The sequence below is a fragment of the Charadrius vociferus genome, unplaced genomic scaffold, assembly GCF_000708025.1.
Source record: "Charadrius vociferus isolate BGI_N301 unplaced genomic scaffold, ASM70802v2 scaffold850, whole genome shotgun sequence".
NCBI classification, from domain to species: Eukaryota; Metazoa; Chordata; class Aves; order Charadriiformes; family Charadriidae; genus Charadrius; species Charadrius vociferus.
Genome location: NW_009646603.1, coordinates 50120 through 62643, shown reverse-complemented (window position 1 = coordinate 62643; position 12524 = coordinate 50120). Strand labels below are relative to the sequence as shown.

The following is a 12524-nucleotide window of genomic DNA, read 5'->3' as shown; positions in this document are numbered from 1 at the left end:
AACAGCGCTGGGTGCGCCAGGAGCCTCTGCTCTACCAAGACGCACACTGTACAGTTCCTGTTTCTGGTTTATATCCTTTCTGCTAATACACATTCTTTAAAAGGTGGGTCTATGCGAATAAATTCCAGGAGTAGGCTTATCTCTTTCTGCGCATGCCTTCGGGGTCTTCTTGGCTCCCATCTGGTGGTCTTCCTGGCTGCTTTCAGGATTACCCCAGATTCCACGTATGCGCATGGCCTTCATATGCGCATGGCCTTCCTCGGCTCACCCTTAGGATGTCTCCAGATTCCATGCATGCGCATGGCTTGACACCATACGGTTAACAGCAAAACCGGTCCAGACTAACACACAAGTATGTCTTTTACAAAAAGCTAAAACTATATACATTAACCACTCCATTTCTCTTAGGCCTGCGGTTATACAAGGGTATACATGACAGAAAGTCACATTTCACCATGCGGCCCTAGCATTAGTCCATATTGACACGAATCAGGTGAACACATTTCACAATCAGAAGGGTTTTATTTGCTAAGCAGGAGTCTACAGCTCTCAGAGAGCTGTGTTAGTGGCCCAGCTGGTAACCCTTCAGAGAAAAGCAGGACTCTATCAGCGCTTTGTTGCTTGCAGAGGTTGCTCTTTGAGTAGAAACATCAACTATTGATGTCCTCATAAACACAAAATGATCAATCCTAGAAGCCTTGGCTTCATTTTCTATCTGCAACTAACTGTACAGTGAAAGATACGAAAGACAAGATTTCCAAGTGCTCAGTCCAAGAGCTGGAGCCAGAATTTCAAGAGCAGTCATTCCATCCTTAGTGGCTCCCTGCTTTCTCCTGCCACCCGAGCAGGTTTGAAGACGACTTCTGAAGATGTAGCCATGTATTCAGATGCTCAGGTAGGAACAGAGTACTGTGGCAAGCTCTGGACACAGGAAAACCACATGGGGAAAACAATTCTCAAATCAAGAACAGGTAGAATCTTCCATCAAGTGTCCCAAGCTTGGAGAAGCCAAAATGGCCAGAGTCTTGGCTAAGCAGTGCTGATGGCTGGACAGTGTTTACACGCTTAAGCCTCGGACCCACACAGAGGTTAGACACCAGTCCAAGCTTCCTGTGTTCAAGCTCAAACTGATCTATGAGAAACACAGCCTGGATACCACCTGAGTGTGCCAAAGCATAGCCTGTTTACAAGTGCATGGCACAGTATGGGCCAAGGCCACCTCATTTTCTGAGCCAACACCAAACTGATTTTCATGACACTACAGCTGGAGCCAACAGCAAAGCTGCATGGGCTTTAGGCTGGAGCACTAAAGCCTCCAATCCAGCAAACATGTTAGAACATGTATAACTTGAATGGAAGAGTTGGGAGGTCTGACATACTGACTCCAGTATTGGAAGTCAGCAATGGCAAATAGCTACTAAGCCTTTTATCTTCTAGAAGCCTAAATGCTGCTAGAAATGAGACGTGCATCCTTAGAAGTTATTGCAACAAGAGAGGCACTACCCATGAAAGAAGGAGGGGTGGGAGATAAATGTCTTTAAGACAAACTAGTATAGAAACAGCATGAAACAGGAAAATAAACACCATGACCCTGGCATGCAGAAAGACTAATCTTCCCATATTCCCTAAAGTTGCATAGATCTTGGAACACGAGAGGGGGATTGAGGATTGTGTACACATCACTGTGTACTATATAGAAATTATATGTTTATGGACTGGCTATGTGGGCAGCCAACCTGAGTTGAGCACGAACAGAGAGGTAAAATACGAGAGCCATAAAACAAAAAAATAAAGAGGAAACTGGAATAAATACAGCCAAAGAAAAAGAGCCCCACGACAGGCAGTGTTAGTTGTTGTATGTGTGGGGTTTTTTATTTTTTTCCTCTCTCTCCTCACACGGAGAAGAAGGAAGTGTCCAGCTTGGGTCTATCTGCACATTGCAGTTACTGAGCATCGTGCAACCCAATGCAGACAATCAATGAAAAACTGTTCCAGACATTCACCCGCAATAACATACCCACACCAACCAGGCCTTGTCCAATAGCATGGATCAAAAGAGGGACCTACCAAATAACAATATGTTGCTTGTAAGTGGCCTGGGAGTCCTTCTCACCAGGTAGTACAATCATGTCATAAGTGAAAGAAAGAGCAAACCCTATGCAGAAACATAAACTGAGAGCACTAAACTTGCTTCTGTGCCAAGTAAATTATCTCTCTGCCACTCTGCTACAACAAAAAGAATTTCTTGCACAGTATTATACCATTACTTATGGTTTTGTGTCTCTTTTCCCCAGCAGAAGTTTGTAAGTCATCCCTATGTGTTTGCTCATGTGAAAGGCAGACACAGAAGTGGTCTGATACGGGGAGTTCCTAGACTGCAGCACAATACCAGAGAAAATAATTTTCAAAGAGCCTATTTCAAAGTCTTCGTTTGGTTTACATTAAACACATAATTAACTGCCTGAAAAAAAACTGCGAAGAAAGCTTTGAAATCAAAGATTTACAGAATTGCCAACCATGATAGCTCACAAGTCAGGTTCTGAAACAACCATGAAATTGGCTTAGAAACATAAAAATCACCTGCCTCTGGTTCTCCTTTACCTTAAGCTGGCTTTATTGGAAATCTAGTAGCGGGCAGAAGTGAGGCATGACTTTGCAGTGCAGTAGCTGCTCTATACCTGCTCTCACAAGGGACAGTGTGCTCTTTCCCCCTGGAAGTGAGCATGTGTGGGAGGAGCTGCAGCTCGCATGATGCACATGCCCTTCTCCACCCACTGTGGGGTAATCATGGGCTGTGATTTTCCTCACTAGAGCTAAGTTTCTCCTGCCATTCTCATTACTGACCCCCTCAGCTGGGCTCTCAGAATACATGTCACCACGCTGGGCAACTCCAGATGTTGCAGCTCTGTGTTCCCACCCCATGCAGCTTTCCAGCTCACGTGGTACTTATCCCACCTGCAAAACAGCATAGCAACCACTGCTCTTCGAAGGAAGCTGTGTGAAGGTTTAAAGTAAGTGTCAACTGTTGCATGAGCTTACCAGGGGCATTATTTGCAATCTGTATATCTCAGCCTCCCTAACACTTTCTTACAAGGCAATGGAGAAAGCATGTCCCCCCACCCCCCCCACTGCCTGCTAAACCAGAGGGGCAGGGTCAGCAAAAGAAAAACATGGGCAATAATGTTAACAAAGCCTCAACCAGGTAAGAGGTGGAGGAGATGGGACTTCACAGCCCATTCTAGGGTGGCTGTGAGCAAACAGTGACAGCACAAGGCAGAGACAGCAAGTGACACTGCTCCCTGGTGTATTCAATTCAGAGAGGAGAGGCCACGACCACTCCATCAAACACATGGACACACAGAGGTCGTTCTACTTGCCTGGTATGGCATGAATAACGCTGCTAAACTCCAGCTAGTTTGCAAATGCAAAGGCACTTGCACAAGGGCCTTCACTAGCCTGTGGAGCTCCCTGCAGGAAGCTGTACTGACCCTCACCTGGTCTCAAAGGAAGGGAAAAAATCAAAACCAAACACTTCTCCCAGGGCAGGGGATGGGCCCCTATTTCTGAGGGCACCGAGAGGTGCCACTGAGATACTTTTCCAACCAGTGCTTACCTCTCAGCTTTACTCACAGCTCCCCTGCTTCCTCCAAGTGATCACACTTTTTTTCTTAACTAGCTATTACAAAAGCAAGCTTAGACATTGAGCCGCAGACTGACCCAGGCTCCTGCAGGGCAGCCCAGCCAGGGTCAGGGAGCAGACATCCAAAGGTTCAGTGTCTCTTAGGGTGGAGCCTGCCCCAGACTGCCCAGAGAAGAGGAGAGGAGTCTCCCCAGGCCAGGTGTAAGAGAATTTAGGACGTGACCTGAACTGCTACAGCTAGCAAAATCTCCCGAAGGCAAACGCACAGGCTTCATGGAGCAAACATGAGTCTCTGGGTAGAGACCACTTACCTCATGCCCCAGCCTGTGCTCTTGCTGCTGGGATATCCACCCGAGCAGCCAGCCTGGCACCCTGCACACCACTCCATCTCACCTGGGAGAAGTTCAGCCCATTGAGTGGGTGGCACTGCTCCTCCACTTTCTCCACAGCACCCGTTTGCTTCCTCAGCCGCTCTGCTTCCTGGGCCAGGTACAGATCCAGGACGGGGACACCTCGTGACTTGATGTCTACCTCTGTCAGAGAGTTCACCATCAACATCACCCACACTGGCTTCTTCCGCTCCCAGTTGCCAGCAATGGCATTGAAGAGGTAGTCTGCATACAGCCCCTTGCCCCGCTGGTCTGGGGTCATCCAGAATGGCATCATGAGCTTGACGTACTCCAGGTGCTGCTTGAGCCGGCGGTAGATGTCACGGGGCAGCACGTCCTGGAGGTTCTTCCCCTGTGGCAGGAGCTGACAGCTGGCGAGAGCTGAGATGGTGTAGGGGTCTGTGAGGTCCAGCTCGAAGTACACTATGTGGCTCTGCTGAAAGGCCTTCTTGGAGTTCTCTGGGATGAAATCCCAGACACGGGTGTATGGGACATGGATGGTGCCAAAGAAGTAAGACGGGGGATCTCTCTTGATGGTCCACAGGAAAGAGTTCAGCTCGCTTTGCTGGGGGAGAGGGAGACACAGCTGAGTAAGTACAGACATTTATGCTGGGCCACTGCAGTAGAGGGCTTCAGGAAAACATGTTTTCAAGCCAGCAGGTCACCTGGCTCAGCAGCTTGCCAGCATGGACTTTTCCTAAAGCAGCTTTGCTCCCACAGAGTCCTCTTTGACCATCCTTTTCTCAGGTCTTGAGGTCAAAGTTCAACTTTCATTAATTAAAAACACAATGATTGGCCTTGGCTTTCTCCTCCTGAAAGGTGACACTGGGTCTTCTGAACAGTAACACCACCCTGGCTCATCACTTGGGTATCTGCCAAAACCAGCAGCAGAGCACAGCCCAAGCAGGCCATGCTCCAGGCAAGACATTTATCAGCTTCCACTTTTTATTGAGTCAAAAGCTGGCATCACTTTGCTGAAGCAGAGTAGGACAGCAGGGTCTCAATCACCTTCACCTTGACACCTCTCACTTCAGCACAACAAAGCACCTTTTATCAAAGACAAAGAAACTGTTGTGACACTTAGAGGGTGCTGCAGCATCTCAGGAGAACTTTCCACTCTGAGCAAGACACTAAACAAACAAGTAACATAAGCCACAGCTGACAGGCAGACTTGCTGGAACAGGTAGAAATACAGTTCTACAGGGATGTAGAACATGGCAGAAAGAAACATGGTCAAGATCCCTCACAGCCCAGTTCACCTCTTTCTTAAGGAGCAAAGAAGTACAATACCTTGGAAAACAGGGGAAGAAATTCTGCAGGCCAAGCTCTGACTGTGATGCCAGGGCATGCTGTTTTAAACACAGAGGAGGAAAAAGCTTCTTTCTTTAGATTAGCTTTTAAAATCTCTCAAAAAACACACCCCTCAGTAATTAAGAATCAGACTTTAAGTTTGTTCTGCTGCAACGGAACTCTCTCGTGAGACCCCACCTGGAATATCATGTCCATCTCTGGAGTCCTTAACATAAGAAGGACATGGACCTGATGGAACGGGTCCATAGGAAGGCCACGAAGATGATCAGAGGGTTGGAGCACCTCTCCTATGAAGACAGGGTGGCAGAGCTGGGGTTGTTCAGCCTGGAGAAAAGAAGACTCTGGGGAGATCTTATTGCAGCTTTCCAGTATCTGAAGGGTGCCTATAAGAGAGCTGGGGAAGGACTTTTTACAAGGGTATGTACCAATAGGATGAGGAGTAATGGCTTTAAACTGGAAAAGGGTAGATTCAGATTAAATATCAGGAAGAATTTTTTCACTCTGAGGGTGGTGAGGCACTGGAACAAGTTGCCCAGAGAAGCTGTAGATACCCCATCCCTGGAAGTGTTCACTGCCAGGCTGGATGGGGCTTTGAGCAACCCGGTTTAGTGGGAGATGTCCCTGCCCCCATGGCAGGAGGGTTGGAACTAGATGATCTTTAAGGTCCCTTCCAACCTAAACCATTCTATGATTCTATGATAAGATGTGCATCACAGCATACCCAGGAATACAAGAGTACATGGCTGTGCTCAAGCCCCATGCTATCCTGCAGGACCAGAGAGCAGATGGGGCAAAAACTGCTGCTCGGATCCTGCAAAGTCGTTTTACACCAGCAGCAGTCATGACCACCATCACCCACAGCATGCACGCCGCCAGTGCACTGGTCTGTACTGGAGCAATGGACACAGTTTCCATTTGTCTGTGCAGACAGGAAGAGGTAGCCTTTGCATGTCTGAGCAAGAGGACAGGCTTCCAGATGCACTCAAACATCTGGTCAGCCTTCAGTCAGCAGATAACTCTAACCTCAGGTCTGAGGCTAAGTGTGCATGTATGCTGATCTAAGAAGCATGCCTGACTGTCAAATGCAGAACAGGCTGCTTGGAGGAATTTATTGGAAGCACATTGCCTATAAACTTCTGATACTAAAGGTCCAGGGTCCGAAATGATAAATCTTAAAGACTGCTCTGCAATGGCTCATCCCAGACAACCTTCTCCAGCAGTTCTCTGTGTCAAACCCAGGCCACAGATCAGGGAGCACTTCATCAAAGCACTACCACCAGTCCAGTTTACCAGCACGGACCGACAAACCAAGTATACTCCAAAGAGCTCTTCATATACTTCTGCAGCACGCTGAGTCTGAAGAATACCTCAAACTTTGGTAACACCATGCTACAACTCCGGATCCTATAGGACTGTCCTGGAATGCACTCCTGAATTACAGACCACAAAAACTCTCCTGAAGACCATGCAAAGAAGGGAGAACAAACAAGATGCAGCACCAAGAGGTAAAGAAGATACAGGGCAACAGATGAGTACAAATCTGCACAGACCCAGGAACAAGCAGGAAAATGGATACACAAAGTAAAATGAGAGTGGAAAATGAGACAGGGTTCCCTCCTGTCATTTGTCAGGAGGGAAAAATGGAAGGACGCACCACTGTAGTGAGAAATGAACTGGAAAATAGTCATCAGCCATCAAGGAGGAAGGACCAGAAGTACAAGCAAGAGAAAAGACAGAAGAGGCACCTGGGACAGGTGTGAGGTCAGGAGGTCAACAGTCCTTCACTTTGCACAAGTCTGACCATGTACATAGCAGTGCACAAGAACAGCCATGACTGCAAGAAATCATAAGGAATAAGTGGTCACTAGCCAGCTTAAAACTTAATTTCAGCTCCTGAATAAACCTAGCCAGAACGTTCAAGCCCAGATGGATGGTACCAGGCTTTAACACAGCTCATCTGTGCTGCTCCAGACTACTATAAACAGCTCAGCTAGAAAGGTGTTTGGCATTGCACTGTTGCTTTTTTTGCTCTGCAAATTCCCCCAGCTTTCACAACTGGATACTGAAAGCAGAGTAATACTGCCAGCTATTAGTGAGGAAATCACACAGGCCATCAAGCACAGAGTAAATAGAGTCTGCCTTTAAAGAGCCTCCAGCACAGGCAGAAGAAAGCAGGCTGAGATCTGGCAAAACTTCTCACCCAGTCCTTGAGACTGAGACCTGACAAAGCGGAGTGGCTGGGCACTCTTGCTGGCACTTTGACACCAACAGGAGCAGTCATGAACTTGGCAACCCACGCCAAGTGCCATTCAGACCTCCCTTCTCAGAATTGCTTGGAGGGGCTGGGAAACCTCCCCAAAGCCTGCAGAGCCAGTTTCTGAGCACCAGCAGTTGGGCATCATCACCAGGTGAGCTCACAAAGCTCACTCTTCCTCCAAAAGGCAGCATTACAGCTGCTCAGAATACGCTAGTGTCTCACACTCCTTTGGCACCTCCTTTTCCTTCAGGAGGTGGAGAGTGGACTCCCAGCACTGTTCTGCCTCCATGTCAGACCCCTGCAAACAGCCCTCTACTGCTTTGCATGACAGGGGATGGGGCAAAGTCCTTGGTATGCCTGAACAGGTCTGTGCTTCTCGTGCTCTACCTTCTGGTACTCTCACATCCCTGTGCACCTTCTGGAGCTCATGCATGTTTCAGTGCAGCTTCAGAGAGGGAAAAGCATGGGTATAATCTCTCCCTGATTCCGTAAAAGGGGAGCCATTAAACAATGCTCTCTGTGGCTGTGAGATGATAGCACAGGAGCAGTGCTGAAGTTTGCTCAGCATCGCAGTATATACCATCACTGGCAGTGCCTCCCTTTAACCTCATTTCCCTGAGAGAATGCAGCAGATAAAGGTGCTACAACACAATTTTGCTTTGCCATAGGATCCTTCTACACAGCTATTACATCAGAAAGGGGTGCTTTAAAACCAGCACAAATTACAGTCAAAGTGGTGTCCCGGAGGCTTAAGTGAGCTGGCTTGTATAGCTCCAGGAATTTCACTTTCAGCAGCATAACAACAAAAAGTCAGGTTCACATATAGATCAAGAGGAATACTTCTGTCTCCACTCTTCAATTTACAGGTGGTACTCAATATATTACTCGTGATGGGAAAAACTAGGAGCCAAGGAAAAAAATAGAACGGCAGCCTAAGAAAGAGAGCAGCAGTCCCGCATGAGAACACAGGTCTCCCCCATTTGCTGCCACACCAAGATCTGAGGCAGTGTCACACTAGCCACACCACACTCCACTGTGCCTCAAGTTTAACCTCCCACTATGTAGTGGTATTTCTATGTGGATCAAGGTATTTCTGAAACCCCAGCACTATGGCACAGCGCTTCTCCCTTACCTCACCTCCCCAGATGACCAACAGCTGGCTGTGAATTGATTCAGGATTATCAGTAAAGACAAAAAATTGCTTAGAACAAAAGAAGGAGAGAGAAATGCTTTTCCCCAGCCAGCAGGGGAATGAGGGGGAAGGAAAAGGAGCCACTGAAGCTGACACTGTCAGAGGCACTGCACTGGGAGCTATGGGATCCACTCCCTACAATGAGCCTGGGAAAGCCTCCCTTCCCAACCAGGGCTGCACAAGGGACAAACTCCACTGTCCGCTGTGAGATGCAATGGGGGCACATAAGGACAGACAATGCTTCCCCATGCACATCCAGGTTTTTTCCTTAGGAGCTGATAGAGAGTCTGGGCAAGAACAACAAAAAAAAACCCTTGAAGAGTAAAGCGATGTATTGCAGATCAGTAGTGGAAACCAGAGCATGCTAGTCCTAGATCCCAATATCTGCCCTCTAATCACAAAGCTGGTTGTCCACAGGTGGCACTACAAACTCCCATGACCTCCTGTCTTCCTTTTATCTGCTTCAACAGAACACAGGCTATGTCTGAGAGGTATTTTCATTATCTTTCCAATAGGTTTCTTCTTTCAAGATTTAACAAAACCCAAGCCTCAGATTCTGTTAATTTTAACTACTCCCAGCAACTTGCTTTTCCAGCAGTATTTATAGGTCCACCATAGGATGCAACCTGTAGTCTTCAAATACACAAATACTACTGTGTTTGTCAGACACCACGCACCATTTCAGGTGAGGCAGCAATGATTCTGCAGGAATAGCAGTAACAAAGAGGATCACAAAAAGTGTCATCTTTCTTCTGAGAAACTTACTCAAATTAGGTCAAATGACAGAGGAACGGAGACTCAGAGGGGAAGGAAAACTGCTGTCCAAAGACTGAGGAACTGGATGCGAACTCCAGACATGGCAAACCTCCACCTGGTCTACTTCCTTCTACATCACTTCTGCTTCCTTCCATCTTGTCTCTGTCTCATCTATGTAGACTATACATTTTTGCAGCACAAAGTGTATAACTTACTGTGCAGGTAGGTGCCCTCTGTGGTTTTAGTATCTTTCAGGACCCTTAACCTTCATACCTATCACTTGACCCCACAGCCACATATCCCACACCTCAGCCCAGTATTGCACTGTTTCTCAACCCACAATATTCTAATTTTTTTTTTACTTGCTACAGAAGCCAGAGCATGTGGTATGCAGTATTTCACCCAGGCAGCCAGCCCTATAACCATCCCTATATGGTTTTCTCCCTCCCTCTTACCCACCCTGGTATTGTATCTTGTCATGTTCATTTATACCTAATTGACACAAAGACTGTGCCTTTACCCACCAAGTAAAGGGCCCCATGCATCTACAGTAATGCACACAGAAATGCTAGGCACAGTTTTAGTAGGCATTCTCTTGAGCTTTTGCCCACCTGCCTTACTGACACTCTCAAACTCAGCTTAACACTGTAAGCAGAATTTGCCTAGGGATAAACACCGCACTGGCTACAACTATTAAAAGAACACACATTCAGTCTTCATTTGCCAGAAATGAAAAATAAAAATCAAATTATTAACTAAAAAGACAAGGGTTGGGAGCAGAGAGATTACTTGCTCTGCTGAAGTGCATATGTGGGGAACAGTAGCCACTTAAATTAACTGGCTCCCTATCAGGAATGACATCATAAAATACTAACCAGCTACAACCAGAAGCATTCTGCTGTTAACCCCTGGATTCTGGCTTTAAATTTACCAATACACTCCAATGTTAAGCAAAAAGAAAGCTCCACCAGATCACATTACTTAGTAACTGGAATATAACCCAAAGGATTCCAGCATACTTTATTTTAGATTAACTGTTTTCAAAGCCTTTCTTTTTTCATATTAAAAAAAAAAATAATGATGGGGCACATTATTGGTTCCAGCTTTAAGTATAACCTGGAGTTATGATGAGAAAGCCCTCTGAAATATTGTATGTCCATTCCTTAAAATAGCAGCTTTTCTCTTTCAGACACTGATGCACATATTTCTTTCATGACAGAAGCTTTAGGCAACCTGACAAAAAGAAGAAAGGTCTATTTGTAATCTAGAGAGGTACGAAAAGAGATCCCATAAAGAATTAAGATAAAAACAAACAAAAAAAAGCCTTCCCTGATGATGCAGGGACAAGCAGGAATTTTTCAAGGGGTTGGTGTAAGCATTCATAATGGTACACTGAACAGCTTTGCAAATAAGGCAGACACTGCCATTCCTAGACAGGTGTGGTTACCACCACTGTCCTAATGACCCTAGGAAACAGCCAGCCAATACCAGAACTACAGGTGGTCTCACATTTTAATGACAGACTAAGCAGCAGATAATGGGATACCATTAAAACATTTTGTGGGGACTGAGGCAAAAGTAGGGTTAAGTGTGGCAGAACTAATAGGGAGGAATAAGCAGCTGCAGCACTGTTTTGGCAGACAAAGTTGTGTGAAGCTACTCCCTAGATAAGAGACATTCCCTTTTCGGTGGGAACATGATCTTCTAGAGTACGCGATGGTGTAAATAAGCAAAGTAGAAAATTACTGGCCTTGGTAGAAAAGTATATAAAGAGCACGCTTGCTTAATAAAGCAGATTTCATTTACCACACTCTGGAGTCCGTGCCTTAATCCTGACACATTTCACCTCCATTTTTGCTGGTAACTGGCAGAAGTCCAGTCAATGGCTCCTGAGGAAAACTCCCTATGTGTCCCACCAAATCAGTGAATTACTCATGTCCCCAGGTATAACTTCTGCTGCTCAGGCTCTCAGGGGCTATCCCCCTCCTTGTTCTCACTAGATCCTTGCAGCAGATTCACACCAGCCCACAGCTTTTGCACTTCGTGCCCTCGAAGGAAAAGAGGCACCCACTCCAGAGGCTTGACCTGGCTTTATGGCATTGTCATGGCTGGCCACCTACAAATCCAGTTGAAAAACTGGTTCCAGGCACAAGCAAATTGGTAAAGCACCCTTCCCTAAGGTAGGGTTAAGCTCTGTCTAACCCAAGCTCAGGCAGACATCTCCAGCAAGGGAGATGTAGCTTAGCATATGGTTGAATTGGCTGTGCCCCGAATCCTAGGAGGAGACATCTCAGCCTCTACAGCTGCAGGGGCTCTTGCATGCTCAGCAAGGCCCCTAGACCAAGGGCTGTATGCAGTTGCATGTGCAGGTGTGAGAGAGAAGAAAGGTCACAGAGCAGACCTTCTTCAGAGTTGCAAAGCTTTCTCAGCAACCTATGCTTGCACACCTACCCTGCAGTAAGCCCACCACACCTCCCCAGTGAAGCAGGTCTGCACTTCTTAGGGCTTCCAGCTCCCTAAACAGCTGTGCTGGAGAAAGTAACCCGATCTGGGGCAGGAGATGACCACAAATGGTGAGACACATGTCATAGGAGCATCTCAGGTGCACAGCACCTCCAGTAAGCCGCTTCCAGGTCCAAACATATGCCTACAGACAGCACAGATGGTCCGTTAACACTAACCAACAGATTAAGACTAAGTTCTGGAAGGCTTTTTCTTAGAAACTTCAGCAAGAACTGCTTTTTCTCAGTGTCTGTTTTTTAATGGAAATGACACCCTGCTCTCAAGCTTCACACTGGCCAGAACATCAGACTTAAACTGGAGCAGGGACCCTTAGCTACACTTACCACCCACTGGCGCCAGGTCAGCCCATGCTGCTCCTGGTTACTGCAGTCAGGCTGATAAGGTTAGAGGGCGAGCAAAACTTAAAGTGGAAACACGGTTACCAGTTAAGGGCACGGCCATTTGCTGGTCCGAACT

General features: G+C 46.8%; 1 protein-coding gene across 1 annotated transcript in view; it reads right to left on the bottom strand.

The window, feature by feature from the left end:
• Window positions 1–12524, bottom strand: part of TRABD2A (TraB domain containing 2A) — a 116655-nt gene that overhangs the window by 76238 nt on the left and 27893 nt on the right. Inside the window, exon 2 of the mRNA XM_009886760.1 lies at window positions 4034–4594. Within this exon, the coding sequence (XP_009885062.1) occupies window positions 4034–4594 (561 nt within the window). The remainder of the gene's footprint in view (window positions 1–4033; window positions 4595–12524) is intronic.